Source organism: Oryctolagus cuniculus, chromosome 11, assembly GCF_964237555.1.
Source record: "Oryctolagus cuniculus chromosome 11, mOryCun1.1, whole genome shotgun sequence".
Classification (NCBI taxonomy): domain Eukaryota; kingdom Metazoa; phylum Chordata; class Mammalia; order Lagomorpha; family Leporidae; genus Oryctolagus; species Oryctolagus cuniculus.
In genome coordinates this window covers 23614814-23635963 of record NC_091442.1, presented here as the reverse complement: position 1 = coordinate 23635963, position 21150 = coordinate 23614814, and the positions used below count along the sequence as shown (strand labels likewise).

Sequence of the window (21150 nt, the reverse complement as noted above, 5' to 3'; positions counted from 1 at the left end):
GGTTCACCCTCCAATGGCCGCTGTGGCCGGCATGCTGCAGCTAGCACACCGCGCTGATCCAATGGCAGGAGCCAGGTACTTCTCCTGGTCTCCCATGGGGTGCAGGGCCCAAGCACTTGGGCCATCCTCCACTGCACTCCCTGACCACAGCAGAGAGCTGGCCTGGAAGAGGGGCAACCGGGACAGAATCCGGCGCCCCGACCGGGACTAGAACCCGGTGTGCCGGCGGAGGATTAGCCTAGTGAGCCATGGCGCCAGCCTATTTGAATACATATTTTTAAATAAGAAAGACAGTTTTAGATTTGCAGATTTAAAAAATTCACTATTGGCTGGCACCGCGGCTCAATAGGCTAAATCTCCACCTAGTGGCGCCAGCACACCGGATTCTAGTCCCGGTCGGGGTGCCAGATTCTGTCCCGGTTGCCCCTCTTCCAGGCCAGCTCTCTGCTGTGGCCTGGGAAGGCAGTGGAGGATGGCCCAAGTGCTTGGGCCCTGCACCCCATGGGAGACCAGGAGAAGCACCTGGCTCCTACCTTCGGATCAGCACGGTGCGCTGGCTGCAGCGCGCCAGTCGCGGCGGCCATTGGAGGGTGAACCAACGGCAAAAGGAAGACCTTTCTCTCTGTCTCTCTCTCTCTCACTGTCCACTCTGCCTGTAAAAAAAAAAAAAAAAAAAAAAAAAATTCACTATAACTACCAAGACATGAACTTGCCTTTTCGCCATGTTGCAAGTATAAACTGTGGCACTATGTGTGCTCTTTTTGCTTTAAGACAACCGTAGAGTTGGTGACAAGTCTCTGTGTCCAGAATACCTTGAGCACAAAAGTCTAGTTAATATTCAAGGTCTATAAAGAGATGCAGAGTTCCATTTTTCTGGATGTTATGCAAGCCTGGAATTCCTTTTTTTTTTTTTTTTAAGATTTATTTATTTATTTGAAAGTCCAAATTATCAGGGGAGCATGGGGGAGATCTTCTATCCTCTGGTTTGCTCCCTGAATGCCCACAACCACCAAGCCTTGGCCAGAACACAACCAGGAACCTGGAGCTTCATCTGGGTCTCCCAGGTGGGTGCCAGGGCCGAAGCACTTGACCATCCACTGCTTTCCCAGGAGCATTAGCAGGGAAATGAATCAGAAGTGGAGTAGCTGGGATTCAAACCACTGCCCATTGGGATGCTTGTGCTGTAGACAGAGGCTTAACCCACTAAGCCACAGTGCCAGCCCCAGCATATCTGGAATTCTATTTCCGTTTTAGGCTCAGCTGATTTAGATAGTAGTTGAGATGTCAAGAGTGATTCATAATACTCACTAGAACGTTCTTTATAACCTATAACATCACTAGTATTTGAAATCATGCAAACGATGTAGGAAATAGTAACTTGGCAAGGTATAATTTGGCTTAAGACACTTCCTATAGTATCTAGCTTAAAGAAAGATCTTAGGGATCTAAATAAATGTTATTAGAAAATTAGATACCAATTTTTCAAACCAGAATATAAAAATTAGTTTTGTCAACATGCAATTAAACTTGTTTGAAAATTGCTAATTTCAGAAAGTATACTTGTTAAATTTGAATTCATTATTTAATCTGTAATACATTAATTATTAATTTTGAGACATGTTGGCTAAATTAAAAATTCAAATATAAGAAGAGTTCCATCTTGTGAAGAATTACTTGACAGTGGAACAGAGATAACAGAACTTAATATTAAAACTTCAAAGATGTTTGCCTTGGCTATTAAAAGAAATGATATCCTGGGCCTGCCCTGTCACATGGAAAGATAAGCCTGCCTGTGTTGCCAGCATCCCTCATGAGTGCTGGTTCAAGTTCTGGCTGCTCCACTTCTGATTCAGATCCCTGCTAATGCACTTGACAAAACAGTGGAAAATAACCCAAGTACTTGGGCCCTTGTACCCATATGGGAGAACTAGAAGAAGCTCCTGGCTCCTGGCTTTGGCGTGGCCCAGCCCCAGCTGATGAGGCCATTTGGGGAGTGAACCAGCAGATGGAGGATAACCCTAAATGGACACCTGAGTTTCTCTCTCTTTTTTTTTTTTTTTTTTTTTTGACAGGCAGAGTGGACAGAGAGAGAGAGAGACAGAGAGAAAGGTCTTCCTTTGCCGTTGGTTCACCCTCCAATGGCCGCCGTGGCCGGCGCGCTGCGGCCGGCGCACCGCGCTGATCCGATGGCAGGAGCCAGGAGCCAGGAGCCAGGTGCTTTTCCTGGTCTCCCATGGGGTGCAGGGCCCAAGCACCTGGGCCATCCTCCACTGCACTCCCTGGCCACAGCAGAGGGCTGGCCTGGAAGAGGGGCAACCGGGACAGAATCCGGCGCCCCGACCGGGACTAGAACCCGGTGTGCCGGCGCCGCTAGGCGGAGGATTAGCCTAGTGAGCCGTGGCGCCGGCCGAGTTTCTCTCTTATCTCTGCTATTTAATTCTAAGATTTTGAGTAGATCATTTAATCTGAATTTTCTTATCTTCAGGATAAAATAAAACCACCTACCTCATAGTGGCAAGAATAAAATGAAATGTGTGAAAAGCTGAGTAAAAGTTATTGTTTTTGTTGGATTGAGCAAAAAGACTCAGTTGGCAGCACATTGTATAGTAACTCAACTCAACATCTAGAATAAAATGATGTTTCTCTAAAGTTAGGTAAGCGTGTGTGTTTAATAATCAAGTGATAAATCTTTTAAAAAATCAATGATTTAAAAACTATAAACCCAAGAAAATAATGAGAAATTGGCAAACTCAGCTCATTTTGTTTTAATTTGAGGAAAAAGACTATGCCAATGTTAATGCTTTTGTTGTTGTTATTTTTAATAAAGAGAAGAGAACTGACAGCAATGGCAGAGTGTATTTTGTCAACCATAACACTCGAATTACACAATGGGAAGACCCCCGAAGTCAAGGGTAAGAACTTTTAGTTACCAGTGTGTGTATATATATATATATATTTAACATCATAAAGATTATGTTATTTCTAAGTTACAAAGAGGATCAAATTTGCATATTCTTTTTCAGAAGGCATTAAACTGTAACATACATGCTTTGGAGAGAGAAAAAAATTATACTATTACTTTCATATAATGAGGGGCTTGGGAGGTTTCTTGACAGCATACAAAAAAACTCATTGATACATTGGTATATAAAAATACAATAATGTATTTAAAATATTCACATATATATTATTAGTGAGATGAGATTATTGCTTTTGATTAACTTTTTAAAATTATTTATTTTTTTATTTTTAAAGATTTATTTATTTGAAAGTCAGAGTTAAACAGAGAGGAGTGGCAGAGAGAGCGAGCGAGCAAGAGAGCGAGCTTCCATCCGATGGTTCACTCCACAATTGGCCGCATGGCCGGAGCTGCGCTGATCTGAAGCCAGGAGCCAGGCGTTTCCTCCAGGTCTCCCATGTGGGTGCAGGGGCCCAACGACTTGGGCTATCCTCTGCTGCTTTCCCAGGCCATAGCAGAGAGCTGGATTTGAAGTAGAGCAGCCAGGTCTCAAACAAATGCCCATATGGGATGCTGGCAAGGGTATTACCCGCCCCGAAATTATTTATTTATTAATTTGAGAGAAAGGGAGAGACAGAACTCCCATATGCTGATTTTATTTCCTAAATGCCTGGAATAGTTGGGTCTGGGCCAAGCCAAAGCTAGGACCTGGGAGGTCAACCCAGGTCTCCCACATGGGTGAAAGGAACCCCAACTACTTTAGCTATCACCTATTACCCCCCAGGGTGCTTATTCATAGGAAGCTGGAGTCTCAAATAGAGCTGGAACTTGAACCCAGACACTGCAGTATAGGATACTGGCATCCTAAGAAGCATCTTAATTGCTGTGCCAAATGACTACCCCCATCCCACTGTGGTATGGTGGGTTAAGCTGCTGCCTTGCAGTGCCAGCATCCCATATGGATGCCAGTTCAAGGCCTGCCAGCATCTCCACTTTCAGTACAGTTCCCTGATAATACACCTGGGAAAGCCGCACAATATGGCTCAAATTCTTAGGTCCCCTGCCACCCGTGTGGGAGATCCAGATGAGCTTCCTGGCTCCTGGCTTTTGCCTAGCCCAGCCATTGCAACCATTTGGAGAGTGAACCAGCAGATGGATGGAAGGAAGATCTCTTTGTCACTGTTCTCTTTCTGGAACTCTGCCTTTCAAGTAAGTTAATAAATCTAAAGATTTATTCATTTAAAGGCAGAGTTACAGAGAGGCAGAGAGCGAGCGAGCGAGAGAGTGAGAGCCAGAGAGCGAGAGGGAGGTCTTCCGTCTACTGGTTCACTCCCCAAATAGCTCCAATTGCCAGAACTGGGCTGATCTAAAGCCAGAAGCCTGGAGTTTGTTCCAAGTCTCCCACACAGGTACAGGGGCCCAAGGACTTGCCATCCTCCACTGCTTTCCCAGGTCATAGCAGAGAGCGGGATGGGAAGTAGAGCAGCCAGGACTTGAACTGGTGCCCATATGGGATGCTGGTGCTACATGTGGAGGTTTGGCCTACTATGCCACAGTGCCAACCCCTTTAATAAACTTTTTTTTTTTTTTTAAGACAAAGACAGAATAGGGATGTTGTTGGGGTTTGAAAATGGAGATGAATGTGAAGACTTCTGCAGCAGAATAGGCAGAGCTTCATTACCCTGAGATGTTTAGGTTGGGTTATTAGGTAGATGGAGAACATAGGCTCTGTAGAAAATAGACTGAGTGGTCTTTGGTTTTAATGATAACTTTAATGTGTTTGTAGGATATCTACAACACAACTGAAGATACTAGACTAAATCATTTTCTAAAAGAGTTCTGCTATCTGTATGGATATTTTTAGCTTCTATACTGGGTAAACGAGCAACCCTTGAATGTGTTTTTTCCCTTTTTTTGTAGTCAATTAAATGAAAAGCCCTTACCTGAAGGTTGGGAAATGAGATTCACAGTGGATGGAATTCCATATTTTGTGGACCATAATAGAAGAACAACTACCTATATAGATCCTCGCACAGGAAAATCTGCCCTGTAAGTTTTTTAAACATTGTAGATTAAAATTAATTTCTTCATTTTTGATGTAAATATATGCGTTAACAAGGAATGGATGTCTTACTGTTTCTTGAGTTGACTTACCAGTTTGACTAAGTTTGCTAAGTCATCTATTTTTAAATCAGTTTATTTTATATTTTATTGTTGAGGTTTAAGATTTCTATGTATATAGATATGCATCACTTGAGGAGGAGGATATGTTCTCAGAAATGGGTTGTTAGGTGATTTTGTCCTTCTGTAAGCATCAGAGAGTACACATACACAAATCAAGATGATATAGCCTAAAATAAACCCAGGCTACATCGCGTGTGTGTGTACGTACGCGCATGCGTATTTTGGTATAATCTGTTGCTCTTGAGGACTTGATGTGATGGAACAGCACAAGATTAATTCGAACACAAGAGAAAATGATATATTCAAGAGATGTGGTATGGGACTGGCACTGTGGTGCAGTGAGTGAAAGCCCTGGCCCACAATGCTGGCATCCCATATGGGTGCCAGTTCGAGTCTGGGCTACTCCACTTCCAATCTAGCTCTCTGCTATGGCCTGGGAAAGCAGCAGAAGATGGCCCAAGTGCTTGGGCCCCTGCAGTGGTGTGGGAGACCCAGAGGAAACTCCTGGCTCCTGGCTTTGGATCAGCTCAGCTTTGGACATTTCAGTCTTGTGGGGCGTGAACCAGTGGGTGGAAGTCCTCCTCTCTCTCTCTCTGCCTCTCTCTGTAACTCTTTCAAATAAATAAATTAAAAAAAGAGAGAGAGATGGGTAACCATGAGATATATCAGGCTGCTGCAAGTTTGTTATAGCATACTATTTATTTATTTATTTTCAAAGAGTTACAGAGACAGAACAGAGCGACAGAGAAGGAGCCATGTTCTATTTTCTGTTTCACTCTCCAGATAGGCAAAACAGGCAGTTCTGGGCCAGGCCAAAGCCAGGAACTTCATCTGGATCTTTCACATTGGTGGCAATTGATCCAAACACTTGGGACAATCTTCTGCTTTTCCAAGGCCTTTAGCGGGGAACTGGATTAGAGGTGGAGCAGGTGGAACATGAATCAGGGCCCATATTGAATCCCAGCATCTCAGGCAGTGTCTTTAGCCACTATACCCGCCTCCATAACATACTATTTAATAGCAAAAATGTTTTTAGAAGTACACTGTGGCCAGCGCCGCAGCTCAATAGGCTAATCCTCCGCCTGCAGTTCCAGCACACCGTGTTCTAGTCCCGGTCAGGGCGCCAGATTCTGTCCCGGTTGCTCCTCTTCCAGTCCAGCTCTTTGCTGTGGCCCAGGAGTGCAGTGGAGGATGGCCCAAGTCCTTGGGCCCTGCACCCACATGGGAGACTGGGAGAGGCACCTGGCTCCTGCCATCGGATCAGCGCGGTGCGCCGGCCGCAGCGGCCATTGAGGGGTGAACCAACAGAAAAAGGAAGACCTTTCTCTCTGTCTCTCTTTCTCTCTGTCCATTCTGCCTTTCAAAAAAAAAGAGAAGTACACTGTAGGGGCCAGTGCTGTTGCGCAGCGGGTTAAAGCTCTGGCAGGCAGTGCCGACATTCCATTTGGGCACTGGTTCAAGTCCTGGCTGCTCCACTTCCAATCCAGCTCTCTGCCTAGGAAAGTAGTAGAAGATGGCCCAAGTGCTTGGGCCCCCACACCCATGTGGAAGACCCAGAAGAAGGTCCTGGCACCTGGCTTTGGTTCAGCTCAACTCCAGCCGTTGCAGCCATTTGAGGAATGAACCACCAGATGGAAGACCTCTTTCTCTCTCTGTCGCTACCTCTCTCTGTAACTGTCTTTCAATTAAATAAATAAATAAAATTTTTTTTAAAAGTACACTGTAAAATGACAGTGAAAGTATAATTATATTATACTTATTATATAAGTATGTACACCAGTAACAGACCAGCACTGTGATACAGTGGTTTAAGCTGCCATTTGTAATGCCAGAATTCCATATCAGCATACAAATTCAAGTTCTGGCTGCTTTACTTCCCATCCAATTTCCTGCTAATACACCTTGGAGAGTAGAAAAGATGGCCCAAATATTTGTTCCCTGCTTCCCATGTAAGTAGGAAACTTTGGCCTGCCCCAGCCCCAGCTATTGCAGTCCTTCGCGGAGTGAACCAGCAGATAGAAGATCTCTCTTCTCTGCTCACTCCCTAAATGGCCCCATGGATTGGGGCTCAGCTAAGCCCAAACCAGGAGCCAGGAACTCCCATCCTGGTCTCTCAAATGGAACTCAAACACTTGGGCCATCCTCTGCTGCTTTCCCAGGCACATTAGCTGGGAGCTGGATCAAGAGCAGAGAAGCTAGGGGACAGCACTGTGGTGTAGTGGGTAAAGCTGCTGCAGGTGGTGACAGCATCCCATATGGGTGTGGGTTCAAGTCCCAGCAACTCCAGTTTGATCTAGCTCTCTGCTGCTGTGCCTGGGAAAGCAAGGGAAAATGGCCCAAGTGCTTGGACCCCTGCACCCACGTAGAGACCTGACAGAAACTCCGTCTCCTGGATCAGCCCAGTGTTGGCCGTTGAGGCCATTTGGGGAGTGAACCAGCAGATGGAAGGTCCCATTCTCTGTCTCTCCCTTTCTTGTCTCTGGGTCACTGTGTCATTCAAATAAATAGATTAGTCCTTTAAAAGAAAATAAGGAAGGAAAGAGAAAGGGAGGGAGGGAGGGGGAAAGGAAGGAAGGAAGCAAAGGAAGAAAAGGAAAGAAGGAAAGAAAGAGGAGCATCTGAGACTCAAACTGGTCCTCTGATGTGGATGCTGGGGGCAGAGATGGGGAGTCTGCACATCAGCCCCTTCATACTTAATGATGAAGTAACTCCGCAAAATCACAAGTAAGACAAGGCTGTCTACTGTCTCTACTCCCATTCAGCATTGTGTTGGTAGTCCTTGCTGCTGAAATGAGCTAAGAAAAATAAAAGATAGAGAAGGAAGAAGTAAAGCTATCTTTTGTTTTTTCACTTTGATAATGTAATTGTGTGTACAGAAAATCCTAAGTAAAATCAGTTGTTTCTCCACTGAAATACATTGAACATTTAGAAAATGAAATAAAAAGTCCAAGAGGAAAAGCAGGGGCTGGTGCTGTGGCATAGGCGGGTAAAGCTGCCACCTGCAGTGCTGGCATCTCATATGGGCGCTGGTTTAAGTCCCGGCGGCTCCACTTCCGAACCAATTCTCTACTGTGGCCTGGGAAAGCAGTGCAAGATGGCCCAAGTCCTTGGGCCCCTGCACCTGCGTGGGAGACCTGGAGGAAGCTTCTGGCCCTAGCTTCGGATTGGCATGTCTCTGGCTGTTGCAGCCATCTGGGGGAGTGAACCAGCAGATGGAAGAACTTTCTGTTGCTGCCTCTCCTCTCTCTGTTTAACTCAGACTTTCAAATAAATAAATAAATCTTAAAAAAAAAAAAAAAAAGGAACGGAAAAGCAGGTAATCCAGTGATGTATGAATTCCAAGGCTAGTTGGGAAGCCCCATGGAATCATCGGTGAATTGAGTTTCTTTTTCTTCTGTGATCCCAGGGCAGGATCTTCATCCTCAGTGTCACCTCACCATCATGACATGTGCTGCAATCTGTTATCAAAGTTGTATTCTAGGCTGGACAATGGAGAAAGGGCAAATTGGAATGAAAACAAATTCCCTTTTCAACTATCTGGTGCTCTTCAAAAGAACCTTCCTGAAAGTTCCATATAATACTTCCACTTAGAGCTCATTTGCCAGACTTAAGTCACACGACTAAGAAATAATCCTTATCCTGGGTAGAAACCTGCCCAGTTGTGTATCTGAAATCTTACTTTAGGATAGGAGAGAATGGGTGTTGGGATAGACTGTATTCTCAGATGGAACCTACTATACATAGTCCTGTTAGTTTTGGCCGCATAAAAGAGAAAAATCTCACAATAATCCTTCAATAAGATCAAAATTTATTTCTTCAGTTATTTGGGAACTCTTTGTATTACTGCTTGATAATTTTTGTTTTGTAAATTTAAAGCTGTTCTGAAATAAAATGATAAGACCCTGAAATTTATCTTTGTTTTTTTAAAGATTTATTTATTTAAGCCGGTGCCGTGGCTCAATAGGCTAATCCTCCAGCTGCGGTACAGGCACCGCGGGTTCTAGGCCCAGTCGGGGTACCAGATTCTGTCCCAGTTGTTTCTCTTCTAGTCCAGCTCTCTGCTGTGGCCCAGGAGGGCAGTGGAGGATGGCCCAGGTCCTTGGGCCCTGCACCCACATAGGAGACCAGGAGAGGCACCTGGCTCCTGGCTTCGGATTAGCGTGGTGCGCTGGCCGCAGCGCACCAGCCACAGCGGCCATTGGAGGGTGAATCAACAGTAAAAAGGAAGACCTTTCTCTCTGTTAAAAAAAAAAAAAAAAAAAAAAAAAAAATTGAAAGTCAGAGTTACACAAAGAGAGGAGAGGCAGAAAGAGAGAATGAGGTCTTCTATCTGCTGTTCATTCCCCAGTTGGCCACAACGGCCAGAGCTGTGCTGATCTGAACCCAGGAGCCAGGAGCTTCTTCCGGGTCTCCCAGGCCATTGCAGGGCCCCAAGGACTTAGGCCATCTTCTACTGCTTTCCCAGGTCATAGCAGAGAGCTGGATTGGATGTGGAGCAGCCAGTACTCAAACTGGCACCTATATGGGATACCGGCACTTCAGGCCGCGGCTTTACCCAATATGCCACAGTGCTGGCCTCTAGATTTATCTTTCTTTCACTTAAAAATGATCCTATGGAAATTTATTTAAAAAAGGTTGTAATAGGAATATATTGTAACATAGGGATACCTTGTATTAGGAATATATTATATAAATACCTATATATTATATAGGTATTTGTGTATTTGACTACTGAGTACTGAGCTAATTATGATATTTTACTTTCCTTGAGCAGTATCTTTTACAAATAGATAGGTGGGTATTTCAGAAAATTTGTGGAAAATGGAATTAAGGGAAAGTTTATTTTGGTGCAAAATTTCTTTGAAATCCATACAGGTTTTTTTTTTTTTTTTTTAACATACTCATTTTGGGGGGTGCTTGGAAGATCTATTTTATTTATTTGAAAGTGGGAGGTAGAGACAGAGAGATCTTCTACCTGCTGGTTCACTCCCCAGGTTACTGCAACAGCCAGAAGTGAGCCAATCTGAAGCCAGGGACCAGGAACTTCTTCTGGGTCTCCCACATGGGTGCAGGGGCCTAAGGACTTACACCATCCTCTGCTGCTTTCCCAGGCACATTAGCAGGGAGCTGGATCAGAAGTAGAGCAGCTGAGACTTGAAGTGGTGCCCATTTGGGTTGCCTGTGCTGCAGGCCAATGCTTTAACCCACTGTGCCATAATGCTAGCCCCACAGTTTCATAATACAAATTTTCTAGGAAATTTTTGAAGGCCCCCTCATAAATGTCACATTAACCTTTGTTCTTCCTTAGAGACAATGGGCCACAGATAGCCTATGTTCGGGACTTCAAAGCAAAGGTTCAGTATTTCCGGTTCTGGTGTCAGGTTAGTATTGGGACTATATCTCTACACTCCCTTTCCTTTGTTATTTGATATATATATATAACATGGTGATTGCTGAAAATATTAACTCATAAAAACAGGTAAAATGAGGAGCATTAGGATCTCTTTCTTCTCTTTTTGATCAAATTATTAAAACTGAATTATCAGTTGGGTGATTTGTGGCTTTTTTGCTGTCTAGAAGTTTAAGCTTAAAAGTAAAGACATTGCCATTTTTTCCTCAGAATCCATTACTTTCATGTTGCCGAAATCTTCAAACATAAAACATTCTCTGATATGTAAGTTGTAACCAAGTAGTTTCCTAGGTAGCATTTCGTATAAATGACTTTGATACCTATATCTTCAAACATACATGAACATATGCACACATGTACATTATATTCACAGTGCTTCCGGATATGATCAACTACTTCTTACAAATAATAAACACTCACTTGAATTAATGGTTTCTTTATGGATAATACCTTGAATGTATTAAAGTGTTATGATAACTAATTTTAAACTTCAAACTTTTGTAATTAAATGGGCCCATGTGAACAAGAAGCATTTGAGTTGGCTTTTTGAAAATAAAAATTTTTATTTCATTAAGTAAGAACTGAGCATATGAGATCTTGTTTTTTTCTTGTTTCTTATCCGATAATCTGTAATTAGAATGAATTCTCACAACTGCATTTGTTCACTCTTATTAAATATAAATTCATATGTCTAGTCTGTTCCTGTAAATAAAGGTAAAGTACAACTTCCTCTTTTGGTTTTTTTAATAGGCCATTTTAATGGTGAGAGTGACTTAAGTAATTCTTATATTTCAGCAACTGGCCATGCCACAGCACATAAAGATTACAGTGACCAGAAAAACGTTGTTTGAGGATTCCTTTCAACAGGTACTGATTAACTCAATAGTTTTCCACATAACTGTTACTAGCACCTCCATTTGAGGTTAGAAGTTTATTTTGGAGTTTAAGCTGGGAGGTGTTCAAATTTTAAGTCTAATCTCATTGCCTTAATTCTTAATATTTAGGAACATGCAGATAGTGGAGTGTGTGTGTGTTTTGCTTTTGAATATCAATAACAAAATGATGAGTGGGTTTTGAGTTTCTGTTTCTAAGATTCTAAGCATTTTATCTGAAATAGATATGAGAGTATTTTAGAAAGTTTGTGGAAATTAAAAGGTAAATTCATTTTAGGGCAAAAAATTTTGAAAGCTTTGCATAGTTTTTTCATAATATGCATTTTCCATGGTATTTTTGAAGACCCTGTATGCATGATTTTGAAGCTACTTACATCAAAATAAACTTATCTTTTATTCTCATTTTTCCACAAACCTTTTAAAGTACACTTGTACAAGTAATAAAATGGACCTTCAGGAGGCAAAGGTCTGGAAATTCCTGTCTGAACAGTGTGGAACAGGTAGAAAGTTTTTATGCTTACATGTTACTAGATTTTTATAAGAAGTATATGTTACTTTTATAATTTTGAAAAGATTTTAATGTGGGAAAGAAATTAATGACAGTATGCTTAAAAAGATACATGTGTTTTTGAAGTAGTCAGCAAATTGTTTCACTTGCCCTCAGAACCAGAGTTAATACACTCCACCTTTATTTTGCAAATATCACTAACAACCAAGTACAACTGAACATTAAGTGGTGTGTTACAGAAAAAATTAAAACATCAGGATAGTCCTTTTTTTGTGGCTAGGTGTGGATTTGATTTTTTTAAAGCATTTTTGATATTATAGTAGCCATAGCTTTAAAAAGTACCAAATTAATGCAGAAAAGAGAGATTATAATAGTTGACAGTTCCAAATCGCTTTCAAAACAGTTATTTCATTTTCTCATGGGACCTCAATTATTAATATTAAAGGGAAAAACCACTTGGCTTCCTGCTGTGTAGGAGCAGACAGCTTTTTAGTGGGAGTTGGAGCTTGACTGGGGCCATTTAGAGAATTATGAGTCATTCCCTTGTTCTGATTTAAGTCTCCAAGGCCAATTACCCACCCCAGTCCTTGCCCATTTCTGATTTTCATATTCATAACCACACTTTCATCACTGAATAGTCAGCCTCTTTTCAGCCAGTTTATTGGAACATTACTTGGTGGTAGCAGTGCTGAAAAGTTGTTAAATATGATTAAACTGTTCCTTTATGTTTTGACTTTTGTAACTTGAAAAATTTTGCAGAATTACAGACCAAATGGTGCCAAAATACTTACTTAAAAAAATCTTTGTAGGGGAACTGAGAAAACACTGGCATGAACAGCTTACTTACTGATTATATCTGGATATTTAAAATCAATAGTTCATTCTGATAAAGTACAGGCATTGTATCAACTTCTCCTCTAGGCTCTTGCATCATTTTAAAGAGCATTTGGGTAAATAGTTTTACAAAGAGAGAAACCAAATGACATATCCATTGTAGCTCAATAATGGTATTCCGTAAATATATGGATGATCCTGTTAACTACCTATATTTAATTAGTTTTTCCAAGTACTTAAAAGTTGTCGCTGAAAATGAATTTCCAAAATGAACTGATTTTCATTTCCAGGTTAGCCAGTTGGCTATTTTGTATACCCTGACCAAAACCTAACCTAACAGAACAAAACCAATCAAAATCCAGAACCCACCTAAATAAACCCCTAAACCATGGCCATGCCCACAATAACTGTGCTCTAAGCAATTGATATAGGTAAATTTATAGGTCAATAGTAGCATCTTTAAAAAGAAAAATTATATGTGTATGAACTATGTAAACATAGAGGTATGTATAATATATAAAATATTAATGAAGTGTTATTTTTGTATGTGTGGTATTGACTAAGACCATAAATACTATTTTAGATTATTAATACCATTTTATGTCATGGGGAATTTATGTAACTTATAAGAAAGGAGATATCAAACCTGAAAGTGGTAGAATGGTGTTTCCACAATTGCTTTCATCAATTTTTTTACTTTACTGTTTTATAGATAATGAGCTTCAGTCCCCAAGATCTGCGAAGACGTTTGTGGGTGATTTTTCCAGGAGAAGAAGGTTTAGATTATGGAGGTGTAGCAAGGTAGTGATAATATGAGTACTCAGAACTTAGTTCCTTTCCTCCAAAGGTATCATTACACTTTGCTTGCAAGTATTTTCTCAATTTTATATTTTAGGAAAATGAAATGTAGCAAATTATTTTGTTTTCAATTTGCTGCAGCTGAGGAATTTCAACAAACATTAATTCAGCTTTTTTTTTTTTTTTTTTTTTTTTTTGACAGGCAGTTAGTGAGAGAGAGACAGAGAGAAAGATCTTCCTTCCGTTGGTTCACCCCCCCAAATGGCCGCTATGGCCAGCACGCTGCATCAATCTGAAGCCAGGAGCCAGATGCTTCTCCTGGTTTCCCACACGGGTGCAGGGCCCAAGCACTTGGGCCATCCTCCACTGCCCTCCCGAGCCACAGCAGAGAGCTGGCCTGGAAGAGGAGCAACCGGGACAGAATCCGGTGCCCCAACTGGGACTAGAACCCAGGGTGCCAGCGCCACAGGCAGAGGATTAGCCAAGTGAGCCGCAGCGCTGGCCAATTCGGCACTTTCAAAGTTACCACTAATCAATTTCACCCACATCACTCAGTTAATCCTCAGGATAACCCTGTGAGATGGAATTCTGTCAGTGATTCAAAGGTTTAGAGAGTCACCTAAGGCACGCAATAAATTGTAGAGCCTGGATACAAGCTTTGCATCATTTATAGTAAACAGTGTTCAGTCAACCCCCTAATGTTGCAGAGCACACAAGCCCTATAGTAATCCCAGTATTTTCCCCAGTAATACACTATGTACACTGATACAAACAATAGTTTCTTGGTTCCCAACAGAGTTAATATCCATGAAAATATAGACTGTGTAAGATACGAGTTGAAGTGTTAATTTGTTTTAATTTTTATGTTTATTTGCTCATTATTTGAAAGGCAGAGAGACAGAGAAAGAAGAGGGATCTTCCATCTCCTAGTTCACTCCCCAAATGCCTGCAGTAGCCAGGGCTGGGCCAGGCCAGAGCCAGGAACACAAAACTTAGTCTGGGTCTCCTACGGGGGTGACAGGGACCCAAGTCTGTCACCCAGGGTACCCCTTAGCAGGAAGCTGGATCCAAAGTGAAGGAGCTGGGGCTCTAACCAGGTGTTCTGATACAGGATACAGGCATCTCAAGTGGCATCTTAACCACTTCACCAAATACCCACTCGAAGTTCAGATTCTCAATTCTGCTTCATATCTGAACATTTACTCAAAACCTGGGAGACAGCCTCAAGCAAGAAACTACTTTGCTTATCCCATAACAGTATGTCACCCCAGGTTAGAATTTGCAGGGGGCAGGCATGCCTTCATTCCATACGCCAGCTCCTGCAGCTTACTGCTAATGCAGACCCTGGGAGGCTGTGGTGCTGGCTCATGTAATTGAGTTCCTGCCATCTGCATGGGAGAACTGGATTGAGTTCCTGGCCGTGGACATCTGGGGAGTAAGCTAGCAGATGGGCGCTGTCTTTCTCTCTTTCTCTGTCTCTGTCTGTCTCTCTCACTCTCTCTTGTTTTCTCTTCTACCCCTCAATGTAAATAAATTTAATTATTTTTCTTTTGTGGGCTTAGCAATGGCAGTTGGAAAGGCAAGAACTTTGGAGTAATACTGGATTTGCATATTTTTTCTGCCCTCAATAATATGTCCTTTGGACAAGTAACTCCTGTGAAGTTGGGAGTAGTAATATCTGCCTTTGTAGGATTACTGTGCAGTTCAGAGCTGAATCTTTATGTGCCCACTAACTAGCAGCTATACTTTAATAGTTCTTTATATCCTGTTTAAGTTCAAATGAAACTATTTCAAAATACATGAAATAATCACAGATAAGTAAATATGAGTTACTAGTTTAGGATAATGCAGGAAGAAGGCAATCATTCATTCCTAATAAAAAAATTGAGTAGCAGTTTAAAGTGTCAGTATTATTATCATCAGAGGCCATGAACTAACAGGAAAAGAGATCTTGGGCACAAGTTGATGCCACACATGTTGTCCCACATCGGCTACATCAGACTCACCCATGTTACATAGTTAGTATCCACAGTCATATGTTAATATGGTTTGATGTTGCCGGCGCCGCGGCTCACTAGGCTAATCCTCCGCCTAGCGGCGCCGGCACACCGGGTTCTAGTCCCGGTCGGGGCGCCGGATTCTGTCCCGGTTGCCCCTCTTCCAGGCCAGCCCTCTGCTGTGGCCAGGGAGTGCAGTGGAGGATGGCCCAAGTGCTTGGGCCCTGCACCCCATGGGAGACCAGGAAAAGCACCTGGCTCCTGGCTCCTGCCATCGGATCAGCGCGGTGCGCCGGCCGCAGCACGCCGGCCGCGGCGGCCATTGGAGGGTGAACCAACGGCAAAGGAAGACCTTTCTCTCTGTCTCTCTCTCTCACTGTCCACTCTGCCTGTCAAAAAAAAAAAAAAAAAAAAATATGGTTTGATGTTTTCACAGCATTCGAGTTAGAGCTTCTCAGAACTTTTTTTCTAATAAATGAGGGACTGGAGTTAAGTGCTTTACTGCATCTGTGTTATTGGAAGATTTTTCATACCCATTTAAAAATGTAAGGAATAGTGGTGCACTTGATGAGGATCAGCACAGGACTTAGTAATAGGAATATTAGACTTAGTATAGTAATAGTAATAATAGGAATATTAGACTTATTTTAGCCACTCTATTAATGAATTATGTACAACTTGCTTGTACATACTATTTCATCAGTTCTGAGACCACCATTTTCACATTTTAATATATCTAAACTTGAGGTGTATATTACATTATAATTGAAGAAAGTGGTTTATCAAGTAAAAATGCCTTTGGTGTCAATGATGTCTTAGATTTTTGACATATAATAATAAGTACTGGCTGGCACCACAGCTCATTAGGCTAATCCTCCGCCTGCGGCACCTGCACCTGGGATTCTAGTCCCAGTTGGGGCGCCGGTTCTGTCCCGGTTGCTCCTCTTCCAGTCCAGCTCTCTGCTGTGGCCCAGGAGGGTATTGGAGGATGGCCCAGGTCCTTGGGAGACCAGGAGGAAGCACCTGCTCCTGGCTTTGGATCGGCACAATGCGCCGGGCCATAGCGGCCACTTGGAGGGTGAACCAATGGAAAAAGGAAGACCTTTCTCTCTGTCTCTCACTGTATAACTCTGCCTGTCAAGAATAATAATAATAATAATAATAAGTACTATGTAATTATCATCTCTGTAAAATGGATTCTAGTTGGGGCCGGCACTGTGGCACAATGGGATAAATCATTGCCTGCACTGCTGGCATCCCATATGGCTCTGGTTTGAGCCCTGGCTGCTCCACTTACCATCCAACTCCCTGCTAATGCTCCTGGGAAATCAGCAGAAGATAGCCCAAGTCTTTGGCCCTCTGTACCCAAGTGGCAGACCAAATAAAGCTCCTGGCTCCTGGTTTCAGCCTGGCCTAGCCCCAGCTGATGCTGCCCTTTGGGGAACCAGTGTATTGAAGATCGATCTCTCTTTCTCTCTCTCTGCAACTCTGCGTTTCAAATAAATAAATAAATCTTTAACCAAAAAAATAGATTTGAGTTGAACAGAAGCAGTAAAAAATCAATGTGAGATTAAAAAACTATCTCCAGCTGAGGAGAAGGAAAGTAGATTCCTGAGAAATTTGTGGCACTGCTCTTTGATTTGTTAGCGTGATTACTTGTAAGATTTTTCATACTAAATTTTCTTTTGATTTCAGAGAATGGTTCTTTCTTTTGTCACATGAAGTGTTGAACCCAATGTATTGCCTGTTTGAATATGCAGGGAAGGATAACTACTGCTTGCAGATAAACCCTGCTTCTTACATCAATCCAGATCACCTGAAATATTTTCGCTTTATTGGGAGGTTTATTGCCATGGTACGTACAGATGGAAAGCTGTGCATTTACTTTGCTAATTCAGCAATACTAAATTTTCTTATATGTGCCATAATAGATAAGGAAATTTTTCTAGTGAAGAATTCATCTAAAATTTTAAAATAAAATGACTATTAAATGTTATCTTACATGGTATTGTATCCTTTTTTCATAGGCTCTATTTCATGGGAAATTCATAGACACAGGCTTCTCTTTACCATTTTATAAACGTATCTTGAACAAACCAGTTGGACTTAAGGATTTAGAATCTGTTGATCCAGAATTTTATAATTCCCTCATCTGGGTTAAGTAAGTTTCTGCTTACATTAATTCTTAAAATATAGTTTATATGCTTTCATTATGTTATTGGTAGCTTATCCAAACTGTAAGCATATATTGGTTTATTGAATTTAAATTATCTGTACATCAAACTGATTATTCAGTATAAGTTTTATAGAAATACACCTAAGATTTTCAGCAGTAATATGTCTTTGGAGAATAATCATACAATTTCTTGTGTTTTGATATTGTAGCTTAATGTTAATTAGTTAAGAGTTCTTTAGCTAAAGAATTTTGAATTGTAATTGAATTGGCAGTTATAAAAATTCTACTAATTTTCTTTTGTGCAGAGAAAACAATATTGAGGAATGTGGTTTGGAAATGTACTTTTCCGTTGATAAAGAAATTCTAGGTGAAATTAAGAGTCATGATCTGAAACCAAATGGTGGCAATATTCTTGTAACAGAAGAAAATAAAGAGGAATATATCAGGTGAGAATGCTCCTGTTGGACTATAGCCCATTGATAATTATCTAGAAGTACTAATAGATATTATTGGGAAAAAAATCACATTTTTGTTGTTTTCCTATATGGGCATTTATTTTTCATTTCAAGTTTTAGCCCAGAAGTGGGAGTTTTAAGGATAGAATTTCTGCTGAATCACTTTTAAATACCAATTCTGTACCCACTTTGCCATATAACAGATACTTGTAAAATTCATAAGTAAAATGATTGTTTATAGTTTATTCAATCTGATGTTTTAGATTAGCTTATACTTCTAGTCTCAAGAGTTACTAGTTCATTCAAATGTTCTCAACACCAGTTGTGTCCAACAGGGATTAAATTTAGCATATATGCTTTTTCTCAGATTCTGATTTCTAGATCTCCTCTTGGAATTTTTTCATAATTAAAAGTGCACAGTTCGGGCTAGGCATGTGGCACAGTAGTGAAAATACAGTGGCACACCTGCATCCCATGTCAGAATGCCTAATTCAAACCCCTCTTCTACTTCTGATCCAGTTTCTTGCTAATGTATATCCTAGGAGGCAGCAGGTGATGACGCAAGTATTTGGCTCCCTGCCACCCATGTGGGAGACATGAATTGAACTCCTGTTCTTGGCTGTGGCCTGTCAAACCCTAGCTGTTGTAGACATTAAGGAAGTGAACCAGTGAATGAATTATAGCTAGTCTCTTGCTCACTCTGTTTCTCTGCCTTTTAAATAAGTAAACTTAAAAAAAAAAAAAAGATGCACGCAATGTAACTGTTACCAAATACAATGGACAATTATCAGTTTTAATTGGTAAATAATCTATTAAAATTTTTTTTCAGCTTTTCAATTTGTTATTTACTGACTGACTCCCTATGCCCACAATAGCTGGAACTGGGCCGGGATGAAATCTGGAGCCCAGAACTCAATCTGGGTCTCCCACATGGATGATAGGGACCCAATTACTCGAGCCATCAGCTACTGTCTCTTGGGTGCACTTTATCAGGGAACTAGAATGCAGAGTAGAACTAGGACTTGAACCCAGGCATGTAATAGGCCTCAGGTGTCCCAAATAATGTCTTAACTGCTGCACAAAATGCCCACTCCTGTTATTTTAAAAATTTTAATTAGTTTAAAATATCTTCTTTAGATGTGACTAATATATTTTTATTCTTAATGTTTTTTTGTATTGACCTATTTAGATTTTATTATGACATATATAGTGCTTTAAAGAGGGAATGATTGAAGATTACAAAAAAGTAAGAGATCTTACCATGTTTCATAGTCTTGTTATTGGTAGTATGACATTTTAAGATAATGGGCAGCAGAAAAGGATTTTAGTATCTTCTTCAATGTTGGTTTGCTTAAAATATCAAGAGTTGTTGGTTATTTTGTCCCTAGTAGTTTTTTAAAAAAGCAAGGGACTAGCATTGTGACTTAGCTAGTGATTAAACCATTGCTTGCAATGTTGGTATCCCCTATTAGAGTGTAAGTTCTAGTCCTGGCTACTCTGCTTCCTACCCAGTTTCTTGCCGATGAGCCTGGGAAGGCAGCAAAGGATTGCCCAAGTGTTTGGGCCCCTGCCACCCATGTGGAAGACCAGGATGGAGTCTGGAGTTCCTGGCTCCTGGCTTCAGCCTGGCCCAGCCCCTGCTCTCTCAGCCATTTGGGGAATGAACCAGATGTGAAATCTCTGTCTATCTCTGCCACTTTGCCTTTCAAAATAAATCGTTTAAAACAAAGAAAAAAAAAAAAAAAGAAGCATCATTTACTTAGAGTAAAATGTATATATTTTAAGTGCATAGTTTGAATTTTGACAAATATGTATCAACCCAAATGTAGGAATTTTAAAGGTAGAAGTAGTACTAGAACACACTTATAAATACCAGTTCTGTAAATAACTTTACATTACATTGTGCCCATGTAGATACGACCCAAATCAAATTATGAAACATTTCTTTCCTCTTGTCTCCCATTAGGGGCAATACCATACCTATTTCCCTTCTCTTGACCCAGAAGCAACCAGTTTTATTTATTAGTTTAGTTCTGTAACTGTGTGTGATTTTGAACTTCTAAAATGGAAGCTTTTTTTTTTTTTTTTTTTTTTAAGATTTACTTATTTTTTGAAAGGCGTATTTACAGAGAGGCAGAAAGGTCTTCCTTTGGCTGGTTCACTCCCCAGATGGCTGCAATAGCTGGAGCTGTGCCAATTCAAAGCCAGGAGCCAGGAGCCTCTTCCAGGTCTCCCACAAGGCTGCAGGGCCCAAGGACTTGGGCCATCTTCTACTGCTTTCCCAGGCCATAGCAGAGAGCTGTATCAGAAGTGGAGCAGCCGGGACTCAAACTGGCATCCATATGGGATTCTGGCACTGCAGGAAGTGGCTTTACCCACTGTGCCACAGCACCAGCCCCAAGAAGCATGGTTTATACTCATGTCAATTTTTTTTTAATTTAATGTTTGTGAGGTTCAGCCATGTTGGGTATATTAGTTTTTCATTCTTTTTTATTGTTGAGAGTATTCCACAGTATTTACATCCATTATCTTATTGATGAACATGTGGGTTGTTTCTCAGTTTAGGGCTATTATGAATAAAGCAGCTGGAAACATTCTTGTTGAATCTTTTGGTTAACATATTTGTTTTTCTCTTGGGTAAATGCCCAAGAATAATGTCCTGTTTGGGTAGGTCCTCAGCTTTATTAGAAACAGTTACAAAAGTGGCTGTAGCATTTTACATTCCTACTGAAAACATTTGAGAGTTACTTCACATTCTGCCCACTAAGTCAATAGTATCATTGTGGTTTAAATTTCCATTTCTCCCTTGACTAATGGCATTGAGTAACTTTTTATGTTTGTATGTATTGATATTTTTGTAACTCTTTTGTAAAGTATTAGAATGTTTTGTCCATCGTATAACTGATTTATTCATTTTGGGAGTACTTTATGAATCA

At 41.1% G+C, this 21150-nt stretch overlaps 1 protein-coding gene across 5 annotated transcripts in view; it reads left to right on the top strand.

The window, feature by feature from the left end:
* The window catches only part of ITCH (itchy E3 ubiquitin protein ligase), a 126407-nt gene that overhangs the window by 76117 nt on the left and 29140 nt on the right, over positions 1-21150 (top strand). For all 5 annotated transcript variants that reach the window (XM_070051924.1, XM_051846160.2, XM_070051923.1 and 2 more), the window contains 8 exons: positions 2828-2912; positions 4880-5008; positions 10452-10524; positions 11349-11420; positions 13501-13589; positions 17279-17438; positions 17611-17744; positions 18065-18205. In XM_070051924.1, the coding sequence (XP_069908025.1) occupies positions 2828-2912; positions 4880-5008; positions 10452-10524; positions 11349-11420; positions 13501-13589; positions 17279-17438; positions 17611-17744; positions 18065-18205 (883 nt within the window). The remainder of the gene's footprint in view (positions 1-2827; positions 2913-4879; positions 5009-10451; positions 10525-11348; positions 11421-13500; positions 13590-17278; positions 17439-17610; positions 17745-18064; positions 18206-21150) is intronic.